This window comes from Salvia splendens, chromosome 7, assembly GCF_004379255.2.
Source record: "Salvia splendens isolate huo1 chromosome 7, SspV2, whole genome shotgun sequence".
NCBI lineage: Eukaryota > Viridiplantae > Streptophyta > Magnoliopsida > Lamiales > Lamiaceae > Salvia > Salvia splendens.
The window spans coordinates 10,073,416-10,098,522 of record NC_056038.1 but is presented as its reverse complement, the minus strand read 5'-3'; the positions used below and the strand labels follow the sequence as shown (position 1 = coordinate 10,098,522).

At 39.9% G+C, this 25,107-nt stretch overlaps 1 protein-coding gene, 1 long non-coding RNA gene and 1 pseudogene across 5 annotated transcripts; 1 reads left to right on the top strand and 2 right to left on the bottom strand.

The window, feature by feature from the left end:
* The first annotated feature begins 10,948 nt into the window (after nucleotides 1-10,948).
* On the top strand, nucleotides 10,949-16,849 carry LOC121741801 (flap endonuclease 1-like). Of its 4 annotated transcripts, none has more exons than XM_042134718.1 (16): nucleotides 10,949-11,035; nucleotides 11,266-11,517; nucleotides 11,633-11,682; nucleotides 11,763-11,816; nucleotides 11,905-11,953; nucleotides 12,086-12,133; nucleotides 12,935-13,000; nucleotides 13,240-13,290; nucleotides 13,362-13,481; nucleotides 13,572-13,656; nucleotides 14,418-14,499; nucleotides 15,410-15,524; nucleotides 15,608-15,664; nucleotides 15,755-15,801; nucleotides 15,883-15,934; nucleotides 16,486-16,849. In XM_042134718.1, the coding sequence occupies exons 3-16, from the start codon at nucleotides 11,636-11,638 to the stop codon at nucleotides 16,645-16,647; spliced, it is 1,035 nt and encodes a 344-aa protein (XP_041990652.1). In that variant the 5' UTR covers nucleotides 10,949-11,035; nucleotides 11,266-11,517; nucleotides 11,633-11,635; the 3' UTR covers nucleotides 16,648-16,849. The 4 variants fall into 4 exon arrangements, with proteins under 4 accessions (XP_041990652.1, XP_041990654.1, XP_041990650.1 ...); XM_042134720.1 differs by having other exon boundaries at nucleotides 10,954-11,035; nucleotides 11,266-11,324; XM_042134716.1 differs by having other exon boundaries at nucleotides 10,955-11,035; nucleotides 11,266-11,324; nucleotides 11,623-11,682.
* A 205-nt stretch (nucleotides 16,850-17,054) lies between these two features.
* Nucleotides 17,055-18,480, bottom strand: LOC121741805. Its single transcript, XR_006037930.1, has 3 exons — nucleotides 17,586-18,480; nucleotides 17,445-17,509; nucleotides 17,055-17,354 (listed from the first exon to the last, which is right to left on the bottom strand). It is a non-coding gene; the product is annotated as an uncharacterized LOC121741805 (long non-coding RNA).
* A 3,491-nt stretch (nucleotides 18,481-21,971) lies between these two features.
* On the bottom strand, nucleotides 21,972-23,217 carry LOC121810374 (annotated as a pseudogene).
* Nucleotides 23,218-25,107: the final 1,890 nt, after the last annotated feature.

The window sequence follows — 25,107 nt, the reverse complement described above, 5'->3', positions numbered from 1 at the left end:
GTGAAGCCCGTGACGAGAGAATGAAGAAGTATTGGACAAAGCGCAAAAGCATCAGCCGAAGTTTCTCCTATTTTCGGATAATCCGCGTTCCCAGAGCGGAAATAGCCGAGCAGATACCTTAAGTAAGTTGGCCTCAGATCCGAGCTCAAAGGCGGAAGAATTAATGCATCGAAGCATTGATGAAGCGAGGTACATTCAGTGTCCAGCTCGCCGAACTGGATGACGCCGATCTTGCAGTATCTGGATCAGGACAATTGCCCGAGGATAGAGAGAAGCTCGGAAGATCACGTGCCGAGCACTTCGGTACGAACTTCATGAAGGAGTCCTCTTTAGAAAGTCTTACCTCCAGCCGTTATTGCGGTGCGTAGACCAGAAGAGACGGACTACATCCTCAGAGAAGTTCATGAAGGATCGTGCGGGCCACATCGGAGCTAGAGCTTTAGCTAAAAAAGTTCTAAGATGGGGATATTATTGGCCAACCTTGGTACAAGAAGCAGTGCAGCTCGTCAAGACATGCCCGAAGTGCCAAATCCATGCAAATATCCAAGGATGCCGCAGACCGATCTATTCACTATGCAAAGCCCTTGGCCTTTCATGCAATGGGCATAGACATAGTGGACCACTTCCTCAAGCTCCTCGGCAAATGAAATTCCTAATCGTTGCCGTGGATACTTTACGAAGTGGGTGGAAGCTGAACCATTAGCTACGATAACGAGCTCGAAGGCATTGGATTTCGTCTGGAAGAACATAGTGTGCCGATTTGGCATACCCCACATCCTCATCTCGGATAACGGGACTCAGTTCACCGACAAGACGTTCAAGAATTGGTGCCAAGAGCTGAATATTCAACAGCGGTTCACTTCGGTCTCTCATCCACAAGCAAACGGACAAACGGGGTAACAAATCGTATCCTGGTGAAAGGGTTAAAAGCTCGGTTAGAACAAGCCAAAGGACAATGGGTAGAAAATCTCCCTCAAGTCCTATGGTCCTACCGAACTACACCCACAACCTCCAACGGTGAAACTCCGTACAGTCTTGTGTACGGCACTGAAGCCGTGATTCCGGTGGAGATCGGCGTACCCAGTCCCCGAACTCTAAATTTCTCCTCAGAAATGAATGACGACGGACTGAGAGCCGAGCTAGATCTTGCCGAAGAAAGAAGAGAATTGGCATGCATAAAAGCAGCCAAGTACAAGGAGCAAGTAGCCCGGTATTACAACCAAAGGGTGAAGAAGCTACAATTTCAAGTGGAGATCTCGTCTGAGAAACAACGAAGTAAGCCGAGCAAAAAAGCTGGGCAAAGCTCGAACCCACATGGGAAGGTCCGTATCGGGTGCAGAAGTCCTCGGCAAAGGGTCTTACAAATTGGCTCACATGTCAGGAGAAACAGGTACCCCGACATGGCACATTTCCAACCTCAAAAAGTTCCATTTGTAAGAGACAGTCCGGTCAGTCAGTCTTGAGTCTTGTTCAGTCAATGTGCTTTATTTGGTTTACTTGTCTTTATTTGTCTCTGTGCGTTTTGTCTGTATGCGTTTTGTCTGTCTCTGTGCGTGTCGTCTCTTACAAATGTTACTGAGGTATCTTGTTCTTCGAAGGCTGATCCCCTTCTTAGAACATATACAAGCTAAACGGTTGTGAGTCAAAAGCTTCTACAGAAGATACAAGACCACAATTCAGCTTAAACAAGCACTTCGTCTGAAACGAACTGCAATAAGCCAACGATTGAAGTCAAAGCTTCTAAAGAGGATACAAGACCACAATTCGGCTTAAACATTTATAAGACCCTTTTCCCAGGACGTCTGACACCCGATACGGACCTTCCCAGTGGGTTCAAGTTGCCCCAGCTTTCTCTTCGGCTTACTTCATGTGTTTCTCAATAACGAAGATCTCCCACTTGAAAACTGCAGCTTTTTTTCACCCTTTGGTTAACTACCCGGGTTACTTGCTCCTTGTACTTGGCTGCTTTATGCAGCCCATTTCTCTTCTTTTCTTCGGCAAGATCTAGTTCGGCTCTTCAGTCCTCATCATCATTCTGTTGAGAAATTGAGTGTTCGTGGGGGCCGGCGCGTTCTCGGTTGGCTGGGTTGCCGACCTCAACTGGAATTACGCGGTTCAGTGCGTACACAGACTTGTACGGGTTTCATCACCGTTGGAGGTTTGGGTGTAGTTCTGTACGACCATAGGACTTGAGTAAGATTTTCTAAACCCATTGTCCTTTTGGCTTGTTCTACCGAGCTTTTAAAATCCTTTCACCAAAATACGGTTTGTTACGTCCGTTTGTCCGTTTGCTTGTGGTGAGAGACCTAAGTGAACCGCTGTTGAATATCAAACCTTGGCACCATCTTGAATGTCTTGTCGGGGACTGAGTCCTCATTATCCGAATGGGATTGGGGTATGCCAATCGGCAAACTATGTTCTTCCAAACAAAATCCAATGCCTTCGAGCTCGTTATCGTAGCTAATGGTTCAGCCTCCACCCACTTTGTGAAGTAGTCCACGGCAACGATCAAGAATTTCATTTGCCGAGGAGCTTGTGGTAGTGGTCCTACTATGTCTATGCCCCATTGCATAAAAGGCCAAGGGCTTTGCATAGCACATAGATCGGTCTGCGGCCTCCTTGGGATATTTGCATGGATTTGGCACTTCGTACATTTCTTAACGAGCTGTACTGCTTCTTGTACCATAGGTGGCCAATAATATCCCCATCTCAGAACTTTTTTAGCTAAAGCTCTAGCTCCGATGTGGCTGCCGCACGATCCTTCATGAACTTCTCTAAGGATGTAGTCCGTCTCTTCTGGTCCTACACATCGCAATAACGGTTGAAGGTAGGACTTTCTATATAGGACTCCTTCATGAAGTTCATACCGAAGTGCTCGGCATGTGATTTTCCGAGCTTCTCTCTTATCCTCGGACAGTTGTCCTTGATCTAGATACTTTGATATTGGCGTCATCCAGTTCGGCGAGCTGGTTACTGAAGTAGTACCTCAGCATCATCAATGCTTCTGTGCGGTAATTCCTCCACTTTTGAGCTCGATATGAGGCCAACTTGCTTAAAGTATCTGCTCGGCCATTTTCCGCTCTGGGAATGCGGATTATCCGAAATAAAGAGAAACTTCGGCTAATGCTTTGCGCTTTGTCCAAGTATTTTTTTCATCCTTTCATCTCGGGCTTCACTTGTACCCAACATGTGATTCACTATGACTTGTGAATCACAATGGATTTTGAGAGATTTGATAAAGAGACTTTGCGCTAACCGAAGTCCGGCAAGAAGGGCTTCGTATTCGGCTTCGTTATTAGTGGTTGGGAATAAGAACCGAAGTGAATAAGTTACCTCGTGTCCGTCGGGAGCGATAAGTAGAATACCAGCTCCACTTCCCGTCTTATTCGAAGCTCCATCTACGAATCCAATCCAACAGTCCGGCGGCTCTACTTCGGGTTTCCTGGGGCTGTGTTGGTTCATCATTGGTAGGGCTTTTTCTGTTCGGCTATAATAGGGATTGCTTGATCGAACTTTGCCTCTACCAGAAAATCTGCCAAGGCTTGTCCCTTGATGGCTTTCCGAGGTAGATATTCTATTGAATGTTCTCCCAACTCTATGGCCCACTTGGCAATTCTGCCTGATGCTTCAGGCTTAGTCAAACTTGCCGAAGTGGAAGATCGGTTAAGACGCATACCTTGTGAGCATAGAAATATGGCCGCAGTCTCCTTGCTGCATTTACTAATGCCAGAGCAATTTTTTTCCAGAGGTTGATACCTTGTTTCGGGACCTCTTAATGCTCGGCTTGTAAAGTAGATAGGACGCTACCTTCTTCTCGTACAAGTACCGCGCTAATGGTTTGATCTGATGCCGCTAAATATAAGAATAAGACTTCGGCATCTGTTGGAGCAGAGAGAATAGGGAGTTCGGCTAAATAACTTTTGAGTTCGTCAAAAGCCTTTTTCTGTTCGGCTCCCCACTCAAACTTTGGTGCCTTCTTCAAAACATTGAAGAACGGCAGTTGCTTTTCGGCTGCTTGGGAAAGGAATCTATTCAGTGCGGCTAGACATCCAGTTAGCCTTTGCACATCATGTATGGACTTCGGCATTGCCATGTTCTGAACAACTTGAACCTTTAGGGGATTTGCCTTGAGTCCGTCCTTTGAAACCCAACAACCCAGAAACTTTCCCGAATCTACCAAAAAGGTACATTTTTGGGGATTGAGTTTGAGGTTGGCTTTTTTGAGCACGTCGAGAGTTGATTTGAGATTGTCTTCGTAATCCGAAGTGCTTCTACTTTTAACAACTATGTCGTCAACATAGACTTCAACCTCTTTTCCGATCAGGTGCCGAAATAGCTTGTCTACCATCCTTTGATATGTGGCTCCGGCATTCTTTAAACCGAATGGCATCTTTTTATAAGCAAAAATGCCGAAGTCAGTAATGAAAGCCGTTTTTGAAGCATCATTCTCATCCATTAAAACTTGGTGGTATCCTTTATACAAATCAAGAAAACAGAAAATTTCGAAGCCTATCAAAGCTTCTACTTTTTTATCTATGTTCGGAAGGGGGTAGCAATCTTTAGGACAGTGCTTATTTAGATCGGTAAAATCTATGCACATCCGCCATCCTCCTTCTTTTTTCTTGATCATCACAGGATTGGCCACCCAAGAAGGATATTTTACTTCGAATAATACATCCGCTTTCAGTAATTGGCGGACTTCGTCATGGATGACTTGATTTTCTTTCTGCCGCAAAGAGTCTTTGCTTCTGTTTTATAGGCCGGACTGAAGGATCAATATTTAACCGATGTGTAATTACCTCGGAAGACACTCCGGTCATGTCCAACGGAGACCACGCAAAGACATCTTTGTACTCTTTGAGGAGCTGGATGGTCTTTTCCCGGAGCAGAGGTGTTCCCCGCGAAACCGATCTTGACCGTTCTGGATGGATCATCTTCGTATAACTGAACTGTCATCGAGTTCGGCTCCGGTGTGACTTCGGTCATTTCGCCTGCCTCTGACTCCGGCTGCTGTGATTGCTATGCTTGATGGTGCCGATCTGATTGCTCGGCACTTTTAAGCGCAATCTGCAAACATTCTTTTGCTCTCTTTTGATCACCTCGGATGACTGCAATCCCTCCTTTAGTGGGGATCTTGATTGTGAGGTGATAAGTAGAGCAAATGGCCCGAACTGTGTTGAGCCAGTCTCTTCCCAGGATGATGTTATACGGGGACCGAGCTTTTACCACAAAAAACTCGATCATCGTACTGGAGCTAGTAGGCGCTCTTCCCACCGTAATCGGAAGGCTGATAGTACCTTCAGGGCGGGTGTCTTCCTGGGCGAAACTTTTCAGAGGAAGTGGGGCCGGACTGAGCCGAGCTGGATCCACTTCCAGTTTATCAAAACATTCTTTAAAAAGAATGCTAACCGACGCTCCTGTATCCACAAACACTCTGTGGATCAGTTTGTTTGCCACTCCGGCTTGAATGACAATCGCGTCTTGATGAGGAGAAATGGCCGGGACGGGATCTGCATCTGAAAACGTGATTACTTCCTCCTTCTTCAGCCTTTTATGCATAGGCTCCTCTCGATTGACGCCTCTGCGTTCTGCTTTTAGAGACGACTTAGTCTTCCCGGCTGGGAGAGCGTCAATAGTCTGGATTACTCCGTCATATTGCGGCTCGTCATCGTCTTCGGGATCCTGTTGCCTTTTAGGATCCTGAGGAGCGCAGTTCGCACCTCTCTGTTTCTTATTCTTCTTCGGCAGCTTGCTTTGGTATTTTTTTAACGTCCCTGCTTTCACAAGAACATCAATACCTGCTGCCAAATTTCGGCACTCCTCGGTATCGTGACCGTGGTCTTGATGGTAGGAGCAGTACGTATCCTGACTTCGGCGCGTGGCTGATTTCGTCATCCGCTTTGGTTTTTCGAACATATCAGAATGCAGTTCGAAAATTTCCGCTCTCGACTTGTTCAATGGTACGAACTGAGCGGGCGGTTTCTCAAGATCGAGACGTGGTCCCAATCTGCCTTGTACCGGTGCCCTTTGAATTCTTTCAAAAGGAGTTCGGCGAGGAAGCCCCTGATCGCTATGATCGGGCTTCTTTTTGTCTCCTCTGGATGAGCTGTCTAAAGACCGTTTTCGACGGTCTGCCTCATCGGCACGAGAAAACTGGTCCGCAATGTCCCACATCTCTTGAGCTGTTTGCGGACTGCACTCAACGAGCTTTCTGTAGAGAGCTCCGGGCAGAATTCCATTTTGGAATGCCGAAATGACAAGTAGATCATTGAGATCATCTACTTGTAGGCATTCCTTGTGGAATCTCGTCATGAAGTCGCTAATTTTTTCATCGCGACCTTGACGTATAGAAAGCAGCTGAGCCGAAGTGATTCGGGCTTCCGCTTTCTGGAAGAATCTCCTGTGAAAAGCATCCATTAGATCTCTGTAAGATCTAATGCTCCCTTGAGGGAGGCTGTCAAACCCCTTCTTCTTGCGTTCCCGATAAGCAGCTCGGGAACAGCTTACACATGTGAACCTCATTGAGACCCTGGTTCGCCATATTATACTGATAGCGTCCCAGGAAATCATGAGGATCCACTAACCCGTCATAAGTCACTGACGGAGTTCGGTAATTCTGTGGCAACGGAGTTCTGGTGATATCATCCGAAAATGGAGTCTTCAGCGCTCCATACATGGCGAATCCGACATCTCTTCGGTATGGTGGAGATGGAGTTCTCCTGTGATTTCGGTACCGAGGAGGAGAAGGAACATGTCGGTGGTGAGGATTCTTTCTCCTGGAATACGACACTACTCTACTGCGGTAGTGACTTTCATGTCTGGAGGGGGAGGGAGAATCCTCCGTTTTCTTCTCCGGCTTCTGGCTCTTTTGCAGGAATGTTAAGAACTCATCCTGCTTCTCAGCCAAGAACGACTTGACAGCCTCATTCAAAGCGAGCTGCTGGGGAGGCTCGGTGCGATGACTTTTGGAGTGGTTTGTTCTTTCACCGTGAGAACTGGAGGCAGATTTCTCCGAGGCTGTTTTCCGGGCCTACGGGCTGGACTAGCTTCCTCACGTTCATCACGGACGGAAGTATGGGTATTATGTGATCTGGTATGCATTTTTTGGTGGAAGAGGATCAAAAACTCGCTTTTATCACAGTTTTGGTTCTCTGTTTCACACAGACGGCGCCAGTGATGATGTGGCGAATTTTTGATGGGAATAAATGCAAGTAATAAATGATCACAACACGGGAAATTACGTGGTTCGATTTACTGAGGTAAATCTACGTCCACGGGAAGAAGAGAGGGCAAATTTGTATTGCTTGGTCTCGCTTACAGATTACAATACTGATTCGCTATAAGATTCAGGATCTAGAGAGCTTAACCCTGGTCTATCTGATCTAAGTTCTATTTATACATTCGAACTAAGATCGTGGTTTGCAGCCCTGGTAGTGGGGTTGATAACTGCTTAATACCACTAAATAGATCGTGGGTGTAATGGAGGTCGTGGAGATCCTGCATGGGTCCACTATCTCCTTGTTCGGTCGAATACTGAGACCGAACTGCTGAACTTTGCCGATCAGCTTTTGCCGATCTGAGAGTTGAGCTCGATTGGTCGGCTTTTACCGAGCTATGGGCTGTGACCGGGACTCTTTGGTTGTGCCGAACTGATATCAGCTTTTGCGATCTGAGAGTTGAGCTCGATTGGGTCGACTTTTACCGAGCTATGGCTATGACCGAACTCTTTGGTTGTGCCGAACTGATACTCTTACTCTTCTGGGTTTTGGGCTGATGGGCCGGTCACTGCTATTGGGCTCGCAATTAGGGTTTAGTTGTTAGTTCGTACCCCATCAGTATCCAAGCTCACGAATGAAGTTTTTGTTAGGTATTCATGTAATCATCTAATGAGCGCAATGGAAACATACACGAATCACATATCTAGAATCATTATCAAATTGTAAATTGAGCATGTTAAACACAACAGAATTAAATCTTAGTACTTGTTCTGTTGTTGTTTCTTCGATTGATCGAAGGTTGAATCCACCACTATCGAAGTCCACGTGTAATCCAATCTGATGCAGGAACTATCCCAGGACAATTGCTTTGTAGAAGAAAGCTAGGAAATCTTCCTGCAAAGCTTTATGTATTGTATCATGTGACATTTCTATTTCTCTTCTTACTCAATTATCATTCTCCACAATGATGAATGAGTAATCATTAAGTAGATGAAGAGTTAGGTAATTGAAAAATTATTTGGGGTATGATCGTTGGACTCATGAATTAATAGAATTGTAATTCACTTACTCCATATTAATCAATTCAAGTCGTTTTCCTTTCAGTTTTAGCTTGACAACTGGATGGGAGAAGAGAACGATTCCCTATATTGTTCGTCTTATTTACCCCAAAAAGATGATTCCGTTGAAGAAATTGGAGAGTGGGTCGAGAAGAAACTTTTTTTGCATGAAAGAGGAGTTAGGCTGGCAGGGACCTTAGTCTAGCCATGAATCTCATTTTTCATTAGAGAAACACAAGCAGTATGATTATGAAGGGTGTGTGGTCTTTTGAAAAATCTTATATATTTTCAGTTTCTAACTTTATTTAGCAGGTTAATCAACTTTATTTTGCAAAATAAACTTCTTTTTATCATTTCTTTTCACTCCTTCATCCATTCTTGTGGTGTCTAGTGGGCTTTCCAAAAAGCCCATGGACTATATATGAGTTCAATTTTAACATTTAGTTTTAAATTTAAAATAGTAGTACTTATAAGTATAAATAAGTTATTTAAGTTAATTGAATAACTGATCAGCTATTTTTCTAACCAATTTCTTACTATTTGGTTCCGATTATCTATTTAGGTTGTAATTGAGATTGGTAATAATTTTGGTTTGATTATCTATTTAAGCTGTATTTAACCAACCTCTGATGATACGACACATTTGATCTGCGATAAATTATTTAAGCTTATCGATGTATGGAAATGTGAAATAGCCCTTGTCAATTTTTTTAGTGGACTTGAGTTGGGGCTGTAGTCAGAAAACGAATCATGATAGTAGTAGTATTTTGTTTTGACTTGGAAGAAACACGAATATTTGTTTTAGGGCATTGATTATAGATGTTATGGGCTGAGAATTATTTTATTTAACTGAATGAATACGCTGTGAGCCGGTCTTATTGGCATAAATCATGATTAAGGAACATAACTTCAGTCTTATTAATTTATAAATCCCTTTTCTTATTCTAAGTATATGATTATTTATAATTTTAATCTAGGATTTAATTATATTTGATAATTCGGATCCTAAATTTACAAATTAGTTTCTTTTATATTCTAAAAATGTAGGTCATGACGTTGAAATGATTTTTAACTCTAATGCGTTTTAAATAAATTAAACATAACCATAAATATATGAATATTTTGGTTCAAATTGTATATATGCAGCTTGAGATTCTAATAAATCGATCCATTTTTTTAGGATAATTACACCATACATACAAAATGTTTCATCAATGTTTCAAATTAGTACAAAAAGTTTGATTACTGTTTCAAATTAATACATTCCGTCAAATAACACTAACACCCGTTAACTTTTTCTTATTTTTCATGCTTCACTCCACCCCACCGCCAAGCGAATCATCCATATTGTCGAATGCAGATTATTCATCGTCCTTGTTTTCTAATCAAAGAGATGGATAGTCGAGTTAGCTACTGTTGTATAACACATTTATAATATACGACAACATCAAAAGATAACGAATATAACAATTCAACGGGAAAAGGAAAATCCCTCAACAAACAGGTAAACTAAAGAATAATGATTAGCTGAATATCCAGGAGAGTTACCACATGAGAAAGAAAAGGAATCGATGATTGTATTTCCGGCAGCTAACTATCATCATCGGGCTCAAATTTCATGCTTTAAATCCGTTGCTGCACTCTCGGATTCCTCAACTTCAGGGAAGGAAACAAATAATTAATCATCTTCAAACAAGCATTAAAAACGGGAGAAATGTAGCAAGTAGTGATCTCACCTCTTCCATAAGAAGAAAAAATTTATTGCGCTGGCATTGAACGTTGTCTTGGATCTCCTGCCGCTGCATAACAAAATCTTGAATAGTCTCTTGCCCTTCTATAATGCAAAAAATTGCTGCACACAAATAATCAATGTCATTTATAAGACAAAACAACCGAATTAAGCATGAAACACTAATTTAAACAGAAGCTTTCATGCTGTAAAGAAACACTCATTTTTGGAGTGAAGCATGAAAAATAAAAGAAGTTAACGTGTGTTAGTGTTATTTGACGGAATGTACTAATTTGAAACATTAATCAAACTTTTTGTATGATATATGCTAACTTAAAATTTTTTGTACTAATTTGAAACATTGATCAAACATTTTGTATTCATGGTGTGATTATTATTATTATTATTATTTTTTACAAAAGTCGACAAAGTCATTAAATTTTGATGGGGCTTTCATTGGTGACATACATTGTTACATGTATCGATAGTAATATCATTTAATCCTCAAAAATCAAAATCCCTGAAATTGGCTGCTCAGCTGCTGGTCGTGAAATTGTACATCGACGCCCAATTTTGAAGGATAAAATAATAATAATAATAATAATAATAATAATAATAATAATAATAATAATAATAATAATAATAATAATAATAATAATAATAATAATAATAATAATAATAATAATAATAATTCAATGGATTTGGAAAAAGAGTATATATAACTCCAATTCCCTGAATAGGGATTTCAAAACTACAGAGAGAGTTATAGTACTTCCGTTATCCAAGTATACAACTCCATATCACTCTTTTCGGTTTTCTGCAATTCAAATGGGATAAAGGTATCTATATCGCTTGTTTTCAAGTTTCTTTTGAATGATCAAACTCAAAACTTACTTCTTTGCGGATATCACAGGGGTTGACGAAGCTGTTGGCGGAGAAGTCGCCCCAACGCCATGAAAGAGCAGAATTTCGAAAGCTACTTTGGCCGGGAAATTGCAATTGATGCTAGCATGAGCATATACCAATTCCTTGTAAGCATGTACTACTATATTATTCATGTTTAAAGGATAATTTTCGCATCACTTGGTCCCTTGCTCTATATTTTTTGGTATTTTGTTGTACTATGTGTTTGAAGAACAATTTAAATTACTAATTAGACGCTTAAAACAAGTATAAATGCTGAGCGCGCAGTTATAATAAGTTGCAGAGAAAATCTGGGCAATAATGGATTTGGTGATTTATAGGTGATTTGTATTTGCAGATTGCTGTTGGAAGACGCGGTACTCAAACACTTACTAATGAAGCTGGCGAAGTCACGAGGTTATTCCGACTGTCTAGACTAGAGAAAAGCAAGTTTTAATCACCAGAATCTTTAATGTATTTCAAATACACAATACAAAAGGAAAATGAAATTGTTGAATTGGAGAGCAGTTGTGCTGATTTATGAAAAACTGCCCCTTCATGATTCTGAATTTTGAATGCTCAAGGAGGCTGGTTAAATATTTACTTCGAGGTCATTTTTTTCTCTTTAATTAGATTTTACTCCGAATATCACAATTATTCGAAGTGAATATAGACACTGGTACTGCTGGTAAATCAGTAATTGATGTTTCCTTAGTCATTTACAGGGGATGTTGACAAGGACAATCCGACTTTTGGAAGCTGGAATCAAACCTGTGTATGTTTTCTCACTTTGTTCATGTCACGTTGCAAAGTTTTTTGAGTTTCTTCGTAAAATATTGATCTTCGTGATGTTAGCTATGTTTTTGATGGTACACCTCCTGATTTGAAGAAAGAAGAGCTTGCAAAGAGGTTTTTGGTACCTTTCCCTGATTCACAGTTTGAAATTCCATCAATTGTTAGATTATTGCAAACTAAGATGTTAATATTCCAAATACAGAGTATTAAAAAGGGCTGATGCTACCAATGACCTAAATGATGCGCTGAAGGTAGTCCTTGATACCTAAAACTTCTTCTTATTACCCCACTTTATCACTTGTGTCACCTTTGACAACCCCTATCACAGTGTCACCTTTTGCATTTCATAGTTTATAACTGCAGAATACTTTGTGTCATTGCAGGAAGGAAACAAGGAGGATGTCGAAAAATATAGCAAAAGAACAGTAAAAGTGAGTTTATGACAGTAGCATCTTCTTTTGCATAAATGTTCTCTAATAATTCTTGCTCTTCCATAAGAAACTATGACACCCCATTATATCCCATTTGAATAGGTAGTTTAGAAGTAGAAAAATGTTAAGGAACGGGTTGCTAATCTGTCCTTACCCTAAAGCTTTGTTAATAAACTCAACCAAACCGTATGCCCTTTGCTGAAGGAAGTATTCCAGAGGGTTGCCACTTTAATGGTAGTATAAATGACTTTTACTGAAGCAAGACATCTCATTAAATTCAACCGGACCCTTGATGCAACTGAGATATATTCCCTTGATTGAAGAAAGTATTTACAGAAGTTTGCACTAGTATAATAACAAAAAGTTTAAATTAGTTTTATGGAAGCCAGGCATCACAGTAAACTGCATTCTGGTCCCATGAAGTGCAAAGGGACATATACCGCTATATTCCTTTAGAGGCATCATCAATAAGAGTTGCTGTGTTTCTAGATTAAGAGAAGTCATTCAGAAGTATCCGATTTTCCACAAGATATCACAAGGCTCCAAAGTATGAAAGTCCCACTTAATCATTAGCTGAGTAGCTAGATAGCTTAGTGGCTAATGATAAGTGGATCTAGTTAGTCAGCAAGTGGCTACTCAGTACTCTATTCTCAAATCTCGATGCTGTCTGATGAGATTTCAAATATTTTAATTCTGTCAGTTTCCTGCTGTTATAGTTCCTTTGCCTATCATGCTATTTAATTATGCAAAGTTATGAACCTATTTGAACTGATTTAGATATTCCATTTTTGGTTAATACAGGCCACTAATCAGCATTATGAGGACTGCAAAAAGCTTCTTAGGCTTATGGGCGTGCCTGTGGTTGAGGTGATCCTAAGAATGATTTCATAACTCTTTATTTTCATAGAGGTCGTAGCTCTACATGAGATATGCTTCTTATTTCATGTAGAGGACTGCAAAAAGCTTCTTAGGCTTATGGCTGTGTCTGTGGTTGAGCTGATCCTAAGAATGATTTCGTAACTCTACTGAAATATGCTTCTTTAGCAATCTTTTCTTCTAGAAGAGAAAATTTCACTTCCATGATAACAGTTTCTTTGATCACCCAGGCTCCTTGCGAAGCAGAAGCACAGTGTGCTGCACTTTGCAAAGAAGGCAAAGTATGTATATTGTTTTTCATGATTGTATATATATCTTCAACTTATAACTCTTAACTCTTTTTGCACATAAGGTTTATGCTGTTGCCTCTGAGGATATGGATTCCCTGGCTTTTGGGGCTCCCCGACTTCTCCGCCATTTGATGTGTCCTACCTCCAAAAGGATCCCTGTGGTAGAATTTAAAGTGTCAAAGGTACTAATGCTGACCAGTCCTGGTTGTGCTAAATTTTTGATGTAATTATTCTTTTCCTTTCTCCTTCCAGTTTTTTTTTTCAATTGACAGGTTTTGGAAGAATTGAACCTTACTATGGATCAGTTTATTGATCTTTGCATACTCTCTGGTTGTGATTATTGTGAGAGCATTAAAGGTATTTTTGCTTTGCCAGCTGTTTTAGTTGTCGAGGGAGCTTTATATAAAGGAAAAAATTGTAGAGAAGGGTTAGCAGTTTCCTTTTTTGAGCAATTGATATTTTCTAGTTATTTCCAATAAGCTCATTATGCTAATATTGAGGATGGAAATCTAGCGCATGTAATAGATGTTAATTGTGGGTGGGTATTATACAACGGTTGCTTAGGCATGAATAACAATTGTTTCTTGGGCATAGTACTGCTGCCTGACGTTAATCAAGCTCATGTAATAGAAATTAATCGTGGTTGGGTATCATACAACAATTGCTTAATAGAATGTCTTAGGCATGAAGAACAATTCTCTCTCAGGCATAGTTCCACAGCCTGACCGGAGTGATCTCCTGGTTTTTCTTGCCTTTTTTCAGTACTTCGTCAAATAAAACAACACTGCATTTTATTTGTATTGTCACTCATTTACTTTATCAAAATCTCTGTAAATTGGTGGAGGATCTTTCTTGTTCGTTTGACAAAAGGTTGTCCCTAGAGTTTGTAGATTTCTATATTTTTGGCCTAGTGGCTAGATTTGGATAGAATATTCACACACATCCTATAATTATGTACTAAAAAGTTAGGTTCATTCATTCATTGTAAAGGGTGTGTGTAATAGGGGCTTATTTGTGGTTCTGATGAATTTACAGCTACATGTAGTTGTCTGTATGTGTACTCTAGCGTGATGTTTATACTTCCATTTACATCAGTGCCTAAGCTTCTTCTTCTTCAGGGATTGGAGGGCTAACTGCTTTGAAATTAATCCGCCAGTATGGCTCACTAGAGCACATTCTTGAGAACATAAATAAAGAAAGGTGCTTGTTTTGTCCGTATATGTATCATGGTTTCTTAATTCCATGAATTCAAGTGAAAAAAATCATTACTGCGCTTCTCACCAATCCCACATCTCACTTCTATATGGGAGTTAAGTTTGAGATAAGCTGTTCTTCTAAGGATGTAGGAACTGTTATCATTTTGTGTCGAAGAGATTTATCCTGAGCAGTTTGTCAAGTTTATTGTGATTGTGACGCAATAAGGGCCATATAACTATCTTAGGTTCAGAAGATAAATTGATGGCAATATATAAAGATTTTATAGCTATAATAGTCATTTATTTCATATCCGTTTTTTTTTGTTTTTCATATAATTCTTTCAAGCATATTATCATAAATTTTCTCTTACATTAATTTTGTATAAATATCCATTATAGAATATGTTCCAATAGTAATTGTTTTTACTATATTCTTTGGCTTTAATAAACTGCAGTTCAATTCCTTTTTTAGATTCATTATCTCGCTGAGAGCTCTTTTAATTATGTTAGTTCATCTTAAGATTGCAAATATGCTAATGATCTATATTATGACTTCAAATTCGGTTTACTAATCAATTGAGGTTACTTTCAGTTTGTTCTGTGTTCTTGTCACATACTCATGGATGCAATTTTTAGAAATTATCAATACCATTTCCCTATGGTTTATGGAAGGAGTTTTTCTTTGTTTGATAATTGTATGTTTCTTCTTTTTATTAATAAAGGTAAATTGGTGCACTCAATATTATCTAAGACAAATTATGTGTCATTTGAAAATTGCTGACTATAGAATATTATTCTAAAGCTATTGAAGTGCATAAAGTGCAGGGAATTTTTTACTTTTTTTCTTTAATGTGTTTTGTGATTATAGCTTGTTTTTATTATACTGCTGAAATATTTTGGAATATATTGTACAGATACCAAATACCATTTGATTGGCCATATCAGGATACGCGAAAGCACTTTAGAGAACCATCAGTTTTGACTGACTATGATAAACTTGAGCTAAAGTGGACAGATCCAGATGAAGAAGTAATTAATTTGTGAAATTTTTATTTTGTCTGGTTGTTTTCCTGTATGAAAATTTGATGGTGAATTTTTGTATTGTTGTCTAGGGTCTGGTCAGATTTTTGGTAAATGAGAATACTTTCAACAGAGACAGAATAAGTAAGGTACGTGTTCTTGTATAATAGCTGTTTTTCCATTTCAATTCTCTACCATCAGAGCATATGAACTTTTAAGTAAATCCATTTTTTGTTTAGGCAATTAAAAAGACCAGAACTGCCTTGCACAAGTTGCCCCAGAACAGGTATTAGTCACTAGAATAAGAGAACGGTGTTAATTAGCACATTCAATATATTACCACTTCTGGACTAAATTTCTGTAACAGGTCAGAATCACATTCCAAACCAGTTGGTATCTCTCTACCTGCTAAAGTGGAGGTACAACCTTTTTTCTGTTGCATTGTCAAGATCTTGCTTGCAGGCCAGAATTAAGATGACTACTAGGTTGGACTTGCTATTGTTTGCTGGCCTGAACTAATTTGGTTTATCACATAGAGATTGGTCCTTTGCTGGAAGTTCCAAATATATACTCATATTTCCATTTCACTTTACATTAGTTCACTAAGACATTATTGAAATTATATTGAAAACCACACACTTCCATAGAGACAGTATCATATAGACACTCATGTATAAAGCGCATAACAAGTCTATATGGTCGTACGTCATCTTAAGTAGACATCATTTAGTCAGTATGCGCTTTTGACAGTAAGCACATATTTTAAGATGCTTAGGATGAGATTGGAAATCATATAGACACTGCCTGCAAGTTGGGTGGTGTTTATCATTTTGGAGACTTATTATAGACAGTGATTTTCAAGCTAAGCATCTTAAAATATGTGTTTAATCATTTTATCATATACGCTTTTATGGTTAAGTTTAATTCATGAATGTAGACAGTTAAAAATGATTTTGGTACTTGTGGACAGGTTGCTAGATGCATTCTTGCAGTTCCACAACGAGCAATGAAGCCGGTGATACTCCCGCTTGGAGCATCCCGTGGTTCCAGGCCTAAGGGTGTTGTCTGCGTGAGCCCCCCACCTGTGGGATATGCACACAAAGCACTCCATGCACAAAATTTAAAAGTTTAGCAGTGCAAACTTCACGATTAACCTTACGTGCTACAACATACATCACTTTGCGTTGATTGAATTTAAGTTAATTGCAGTAGTATATCTAGAATTTTTTTTACAGGCCAAAGTTGATCCGGTCCTAACATGGATGACCCTAGCGTAAATCTTCTACGTTTGTTTTTTACTTTTACCAATTTATAACGTACTCAATTTAAAATAAGGAGAAACATTGATTTATATCTTCCGATCATAGTTAATTGAACTAATTTATAAGTTAGACTAAATCTTCACCAAATATTTATTGGGACTTATTTATATGCAAATTGCTAAGACGTCGCTTGGAGTTGGTTAATCTACGTACGAGTTTTTTTTTTGAATGAAAGTAATTAAGTAAGCGGAGTTAATGAGTACAGCCACAGACAAACTTTTACCAAATATATTGAAAATTATCATTAAACAATACGTATGTGTTTGGCTTATCTTTAGAGAATAGAACAAAATGCACTATCGTATTCGTAGGTAGTATCGTAAATCACTGCGACAAGCTGGCATTGGGCACGAGGCGGGTCCGGCACTGGCGGCGGCGGCTTCTTCGATTCATCAATGTCAGGTTTGGGATCGGGTTTCTTTGGTGGTCCAACGCTCGTCCGAATAACCAGCTTTTCTTATCGCGGTGGCAACAGTTATCTTTCCTTTCTCAGCATCAACTTTGAGCACATCCACACCTGCGCAACTTTCTTGTCATTAATCATACTAGTATGTGGAGTTCGGTTGTGCATCGATGAATCCTCACAATTTCATCGCGCAAATAGTACCTGTAAGCTTCGCAACTGCTTTAAGAAATCCAATTCGGCATTTTTGGTTGCTAATGCTCAATTTCCTGAAATAGTATACGTAAATATATTTATAAACAAACTTCTTTTGCATCTATAAATTAAATGAGTTGCGTCACATACCTTGGCGCTCATGATCCAAATTTGTGTATATACATACTCTATATTGTTGGAGTTTTGGAGATGACTTAAAAACCTAGGCTTTTTGTTCTCTTAATAACTGAGATGTGATGAGGATTGAATAACATTTTAAAATTTGTGTCCGGTCGCGTGTGATAGTTAATTGCTTGTTATACTTTTAAGACTAAAGTCTCAAAATGTTCTTTAACATATTGCAATTTTTTAATTTTTGTCTAAAACATTATCTTTTGAATTATTCGGTTCCTCACATTTGAAATCGGATCACATTTGGTCCATTTTAGACGGTTCCGTCAAATTTTTGACGGTTTTAATTACTAAGTCACAAATCCGTCATTAATCCGTCACTAATACTAATTACCCTAATTAACCCAATTAATTACCAAAAACTCTGTTGTTTAAAATAAGAAAATAGAAAGATAAAATGATGATAGGCAATTGGCAAAGACAAGCTTCACAAATTCACAACCATTCATATAATTTTGAATATATTATGCAAAGAAAGCAAAAATTCCAAGTTCAGAAATCAACTGCATATTTTTCTACGGTAAGCACTCAAAATTATGTTGGCTCCAACCTATCTAAATATTTGTAAATGAATTTAAAGATGTAAATTGATGGGTTAATAAATTTTGGGGAAAATAACTGCTGATGAAGGTTCTCATACCGAGGGATTTAAAGAGGTGAGCAATTGATGAAGGTGTACAGCTAGTATAAGATGAACAGAAAATGGTGGTGGGAGAGAGAGGAATCGCAGAGATGGTACTGGGTTAGAGTTGAATCGAAGATGATGGTGAGAGAGAGAAGAATCGTAGAGATGGAGAGAGATGAATCGCAGATGATGGTGGGAGAGAGATGAATCGCGTAGATGGAGAAGGGAAGCATGATTTTACAAATGAGAATTACGTGCTAGGGCAACAAATTTCAGGGATATGGAAGTAATTCTATATTACTAACCTGGTTGGAATTTCTAGACGGTTAAATAAAACCACCACTTTATTCGGTTATATTAGAGCATCCACTATAGGAGAGAATGAGGCGGACGAAAATTTGGGGCGAGGGTGGGGCGGTATATAGTGCATCGGACGTCCGCCCCGGGGCGGATAAGAAAAATGGGGCGAGGGTGGGGCGGTAGAGGCATCGCCTCCTACGGGGCGATCGCCTGGCGGTGGGGTGATCCGGGGCGATGGGTGGGGCGGTCTATAGTGGGCCGACGGGCTATGGACGTCTGCCCCCTTTGATTTTTTTTATTTTTTTAAAATTTTTTTCGAAAATTACATCTATAAATACCACTCCTCCACTTCTCATTATTTTCACACCAAACATTCCACCTCTTCACACACATATTTTCTCTCACTAGAATTTGTAGTTTGAAATGGACAATTTATGGAAGGACGCGTGGAATTATCTGATCCAAGAGGTGGAGTACGAGGCCGCGGAGGAGGAAGCGGCGCGAGCGGCGGAACGCAATGCGGAAGTGGCGGAGGGCGCGATCCCTCGTGCGATTAGTCGTCGGCGGACCATCCCACGAGACCATACCGGAGCGCACCAACCTCTAATGGCTGACTACTTTGTGGATAACCCAAGGTATCCACCCGAGATTTTTCGCCGCCAGTTCAGAATGTCGCAACCCCTTTTCAACCATATAGCGACGAAATTGGCGGAACGTTACCGGTGCTTCACCCTTCGGAGTGATTGCACTGGGCGAATCGGGTTGTCGACGCTTCAGAAGTGCACCGCTGCAATCCGACAGTTTGCGTATGCCAGACCGGCTGATATGTTCGACGAATACCTACAGATGGGTGAGACGACTGGCCTCACGGTGCTTAGGCAGTTTTGTAAGGGGATTCGGGAAATATTTGGTGGGGAGTTCCTACGAAAGCCCACCCCTGCTGAATGTCAAAATCTGCTGGATATGCACGGTTCGATCCACGGTTTCCCAGGAATGTTAGGAAGCATCGATTGCATGCATTGGGAGTGGAAGAACTGCCCGGTGGCGTGGAAAGGCCAGTTCACAACTGGATTCAAAAGCAAACATCCATCGATGATTCTGGAAGCCGTAGCAAACTACCGCTTGCGGATCTGGCATGCATATTTTGGTGTTGTCGGTTCGAACAACGACATAAACGTCCTTCAGTCATCGCTGCTCTTCAATGATGAATGTCGGGGCGAGGGTCCAGAAATCAGTTTTGTAGCCAACGGCACGCAATACAGAAGGGGATACTATTTGGCAGATGTGATATATCCCCGTTGGCCCGTATTCGTCAAGACAATTCGCCAACCGGTAGGACCTAAGAAACAATACTTTGCGCGGAAACAAGAGGGTGCTAGGAAGGATGTTGAGCGAGCTTTTGGTGTCCTCCAAGCGCGATGGGCCATTATACGGTGCCCGGCACGAGTTTGGCACGAAGATGATGTCGCAAATATTATGTTAGCATGTATCATATTGCATAATATGATAATAGAAGATGAAGGATTTGGGGCAGAGCGTTGGGCACCGGAAGAGGGCGCAAGTACAAGTAACGGATTCGCCTCCGCGCCGATCCAGATGGGCGTACCACGGAGCAATGAATATTTGATCCAACGTTTCAGTGATATGCGCAGGAGCACATCACATACCACACTCCATGCCGATTTGGTTGAAGAAGTTTGGGCACGTAGGGGAGGTGTCGGTGCAGTGTGAACACTATTATGATGTTTAGTAGATTAATATTTCGTTGTATACTTTTACCCCCACTTTAATACAACAAAAATATGGTGTTTAATTTTAATTTCTTCACTTATACCCTTTTTTTTATAATTACGTATAGTCCGATAAATTTAATTACTTATTATAATTGAATTAAAATTAAAATTAAAATTAAAATTGGTTATTAAAATTTCGGGGCTATTGGAAGTGTCCGCCTATAGTGGGGCAGTGGAGGAAAAAATTGGGGCTATGGACAAAAAAGTGGGGCTGTGGACAAAAAAAGGGGGCAGGGCTATTGGAAGTGTCCGCCTATAGTGGATGCTCTTAACAAGGTAAAACATGAAAATGAAGATGGGCTTGACCGGGCCAGAGTAATTCTATATCACTAATGAAGCATTAGTGACGAGTTAGTGACAGATCAGTTTCTCCCAGTTAGTGACGGATTTGTGACTCAGTAATTAAAACCGTCAAATATTTAACGGAACCGTCCAAAATGGACCAAATGTGATCCGATTTCAAATGTGATGGACCAAATAATTCAAAAGATAATGTATTGGACCAAAATAAAAAAATGCAATATGTTAAGGACCATTTTAAGACTTTAGTCTACTTTTAAACTTATAAATAATACTAATATTTCTGACCAACAAAGGAAAACACCACTCATGCCGCAGCCACAATCCGAGAGCACTAATCATTGGGATGTACACATTTATTGAATACAATAATGTATCTAGAGTTCAATATAATCGATAGCCCGGCGGGGCGGAATTTAAATATTAAATATTAATAAATTTAATATTTAATATTATATTAATATTTAAGTAGCACTAACTTCGTTAATAAAATATAAACATGTATTATACCTTGCAAATATGTATTATTCATTTTAAAATATAAAATTATTATAATTATTACGTACATTCAAAATCATTGTAAATATTATATACAAAAGTGATATAAGTAAAGTAGTAAATATTTAGATTTCAAAAATATTTAAAACGTTTATTTTGTTACATAGAGAATAAGATGCATGGATCACAATTTATAAGTACTTTAGGACCAAAAAACTTTAACACAAGATTAAAAATGGTTTTAATTAAAGAATAAATATAACAGCATAATATATGCACATTAGTAAAAGTTTAGATTTCATAAAGTATTTAAAGGTATTATTTTGATAATAAGAAGAAATATGAATTGGTAAAATAAAAAAAGTAAAGAATGGTATAACATATGTTGTTGTTATTGATGATTGAACCCTAGCCTCTAGGTTAAAAACTCAACAATCAAACCATTGGATACATTTTATATGACGTTTGTTGAAAGCAAATAGAGTTCTACACTCCACGGAGGGGGCGGATATGCTATTTTTGACTCGATTCAAGGGAAAGTTTAAGCTCTTCGAACAGCCGGGACCCCCCCCCCCCCCAAAGATCCGCCACTTGCATATTGTTGAAAGCAAATTGTTTGTACATGTGGTTAAACACTATGAGCATCATGAAGGTTGTCGCAATGGTGTCCAAATAAACCACAACAATCATCTAAATGAAATAATTTGTCATGTCACGTGTGCTCTAAAACAAGAGTTTTTTTTCGGACTTTTATAAATCTTTTAGAGTTCTAGTATAAAATAAAATATGACTCCCAAGACTCCAATAACTCAATAAAGAGCTAGAAAATTAGTTATAACGGAATTTTATTACTTTATTCTTGATCACATTAACAAAGTAAATTTTACCTACACATTATTTAAATCACTACTAATCAATAATTGTACACAAAAACACAAACTCAAGTGGAGTATAAAATTAATAATTTTATGAACTCAAGGTGCAAACTTGGACTTAATCTTGTCGACCTGAAACGCCTTGGTGAGCACATTATCCGGCACCGGCGGCGAAGCAGCAAACAATGTCTCAGCGATGGACTGCGTCCCCGGGAGCTGGCTGTTGAAGGCGGCGGGGAGTCACCACTGTTCTTTTGGAAGTGGACTAGGCCTTTAGGGAAAACGAAGATGTCCCCTTCCTTGATGGACTTGGAGATGAGGACGTTGGCGGTGGTGATGAAGCCGACGTCGAGTTCGCCTTTGAGCACCAACACGACCTCGGTGGCGCGTGGGTGCTTGTGGGGCGGGTTGAGGCCGCCCGGGGCGTAGTCGACGCTGGCCAGGGAGACGCCGAGTGTGTTGACGGCTGACCCGGTGGAGGTGTTGGTGGCGCCGGGTTTAGCTAAGCCACCGGAGAAGAAGTCCTCCGCCGTCACGTTTGACTTGCACGAATATCCGTTTAGCTTCAATTCTGTTTACCAATATCCGTCATTGTAGACTATATTTATTTATCCATAAATATTAAGTGCATGATGGAAATTGAACTCATTTCTGTTTAAATTATTCAAATTGATTGGTGATAAGGCAGGCATAAATTTCTTATCAGAAAAGTACTTCAAAATTAAGAGTTTTATGGATATTTTAGTAATTAATGAATATTTAGTGAGGGGAATTAATAAGTTGAAGGGTTCTTGAGATAAGAGTAGAGCAAATAATTTGAGTTGTTATCGGGTCAAATTGATATTGATTCAATCCACGGTTAAGGTGACACTACAAATCTAACATAACAACTACTACAAGAGACGATTCATCAAGCGTGTTAAAAATGAGATATGACTCCACAAAGGAGTTGTGATGGTCATGGCAATGAGGACAATGAATTGAACGGAGGCGACATATTAAAAATGAAGAAATAATTTGAACACTAATAAAATAATTAAAATAATAATACTTCTTAATGGATTATAAAAGGACACAAGAACCCAATGATTCCGTGCGTTTTCAATAGCAGCATTGACGTAGATAAATGTTAGTACTACTGTTAGAGTGTCCACTATGAGGCGGACACCCTCAATAGTCTCATCCCAGTTTTTGTCCATAGCCCCAGTTTTGTTGTTCATAGCCCCAAAATTTTATTTCCGCCACTATAGTGGACACCTCCAATAGCCCCCAAATTTTATAATCAATTTTAATTTATAATGTTTCAAGCAATTATGAATAAATTTATCGGGCTATACGTAAATAGAAGAAGACGACTATACGTGAAGAAATTAAAATTAAAATTAAAATTAAACACTAAATTAAAAAAAAAAATCGTCCACCGGCGCGGCGGACAGGTCCGCCACTATAGGCGCCGCGCCTATCGCCGCGTCCGCCCCGGAGGAGGCGCGTCCTCGCCCCGGAGTCGCCTGAAGCCCGTCCGCCGCCTACCGCCCCCATTTCGGTGTCTGCCCAATGCCACTATAAGCCGCCCCGCTTCCGCCCCAAACCGATGCTATAGCCGCGGCTATCCATAGTGAATACCCTTAGAGTAGAGATAAAATAAGAAATTATGGAGAATTGAAGTAGTGGTCATGTCATGTACAATCATAAAATAGTTTAAAATGGATAAGTAGCAGAAGTGAGATCAGCAACACAAATATCTTGAAGCAAGTCTGGATCGCCAAATACTCTGCTGCAAAGCATCACAACCAGCCACAGCTGCCATCATTCTATACATAACCGCACCAGCCATGCTTGCATTTTGCAAACTAAAAAGAAAACTGTGTGTGTGTGTGTTTGTGAGAGAGAGAGTGAAAAACTATTGAACAAAATGAGCATTTAAAAAAAACAAAACACCGTATTGCCAAAGTAAGGCACTCGAATGTTTATATTTCATTTTCACATCTTTGAATATATATTGAAATGTCATAATATTAAGTTCAATCAAAACCTAAATGTTGGGAGTTGGTATATATATCTAAATTCTAATCACAAATTGATGGAGTACGTACTAAACAAGCCCAACAGCAGTAAAGCCCAAGAAAGAGTATCAGTTCGGCATGACTAAAGAGTTCAGTTCGGCACAACCAAAGAGTTCGGCCCCAGCCTACAGCTCGGTAAAAGCCAACCAATCAAACTCTGCTCTCAGGTCGGCATCAAGCTCTACTCTCAGATCGGCAAAAGCTGCTCGGCAATAATTCAGCAGTTCGGTCTCAGTATTCGACCGAACTGGGAGATAGTGGACTCATGCAGAACCTCCACGACCTCCACTACACCCACGATCTATTTAGTGGTGTCAAGCAGTCATTAACTCATGCAGGATAGTGGACCCATGCAAGATCGCCACGATCTCCACGACATCCACTACCTAGTAAATAGCTGCATGCCACGATCTTGGTCCTTTGTATAAATAGAACCTAGATCAGATAGATAGGGTTACATTCTCTCGATCTCTAGAGATAGAATACAAAATAGCAAGTCTGTATTGTAAGCTGTAGAAAACAGATCAAGCAATACAACTCTGCCCTCTTTTCTTCCCCGTGGACGTAGATTTACCTCAGTAAATCGAACCACGTAAATTCTCTGTGTCGTGATCTGCGTTTTTCCTGCATTCACTAACATCAGAAATTCGCCGATTCATCACTGGCGCCGTCTGTGGGAACCAGAGAACCAAATTTGTGATAAGCGAATTTTTGACCCTTTTTCCACCCCAAAAAAAAATGCATACCAGATCACACACTACCCGTAATACCGTTCGTGAAAACCATGAGGAAGCTAGTCCAGCCCGCAGGTCCGGAAAACAGCCTCGGGAGACATCTACTTCCAGTTTTCACGATGAAGGAACAAGCCACTCCAGGAGTCATCGCACCGAGTCTTCCCAGCAGCCCGATTTAAATGAAGCTGTCAAGCTGTTCTTGGCCGAGAAGCAGGAGGAGTTCTTAACCTTCCTGCAGAAGAGCCAACAGCCGGAGAAGACAACGGCGGATTCTCCCTCCTCATCCAGACAT

Excerpts from the sequence above, each read along its gene's own strand:
- LOC121741801 (XM_042134716.1), top strand. The coding sequence starts at position 10,958 with ATGAAAGAGCAGAATTTCGAAAGCTACTTTGGCCGGGAAATTGCAATT. Across the intron at positions 11,683-11,762 it reads GAAGCTGGAATCAAACCTGT|CTATGTTTTTGATGGTACAC; the intron begins GTATGTTTTCTC and ends TCGTGATGTTAG. Across the intron at positions 15,935-16,485 it reads CTCTACCTGCTAAAGTGGAG|GTTGCTAGATGCATTCTTGC; the intron begins GTACAACCTTTT and ends ACTTGTGGACAG.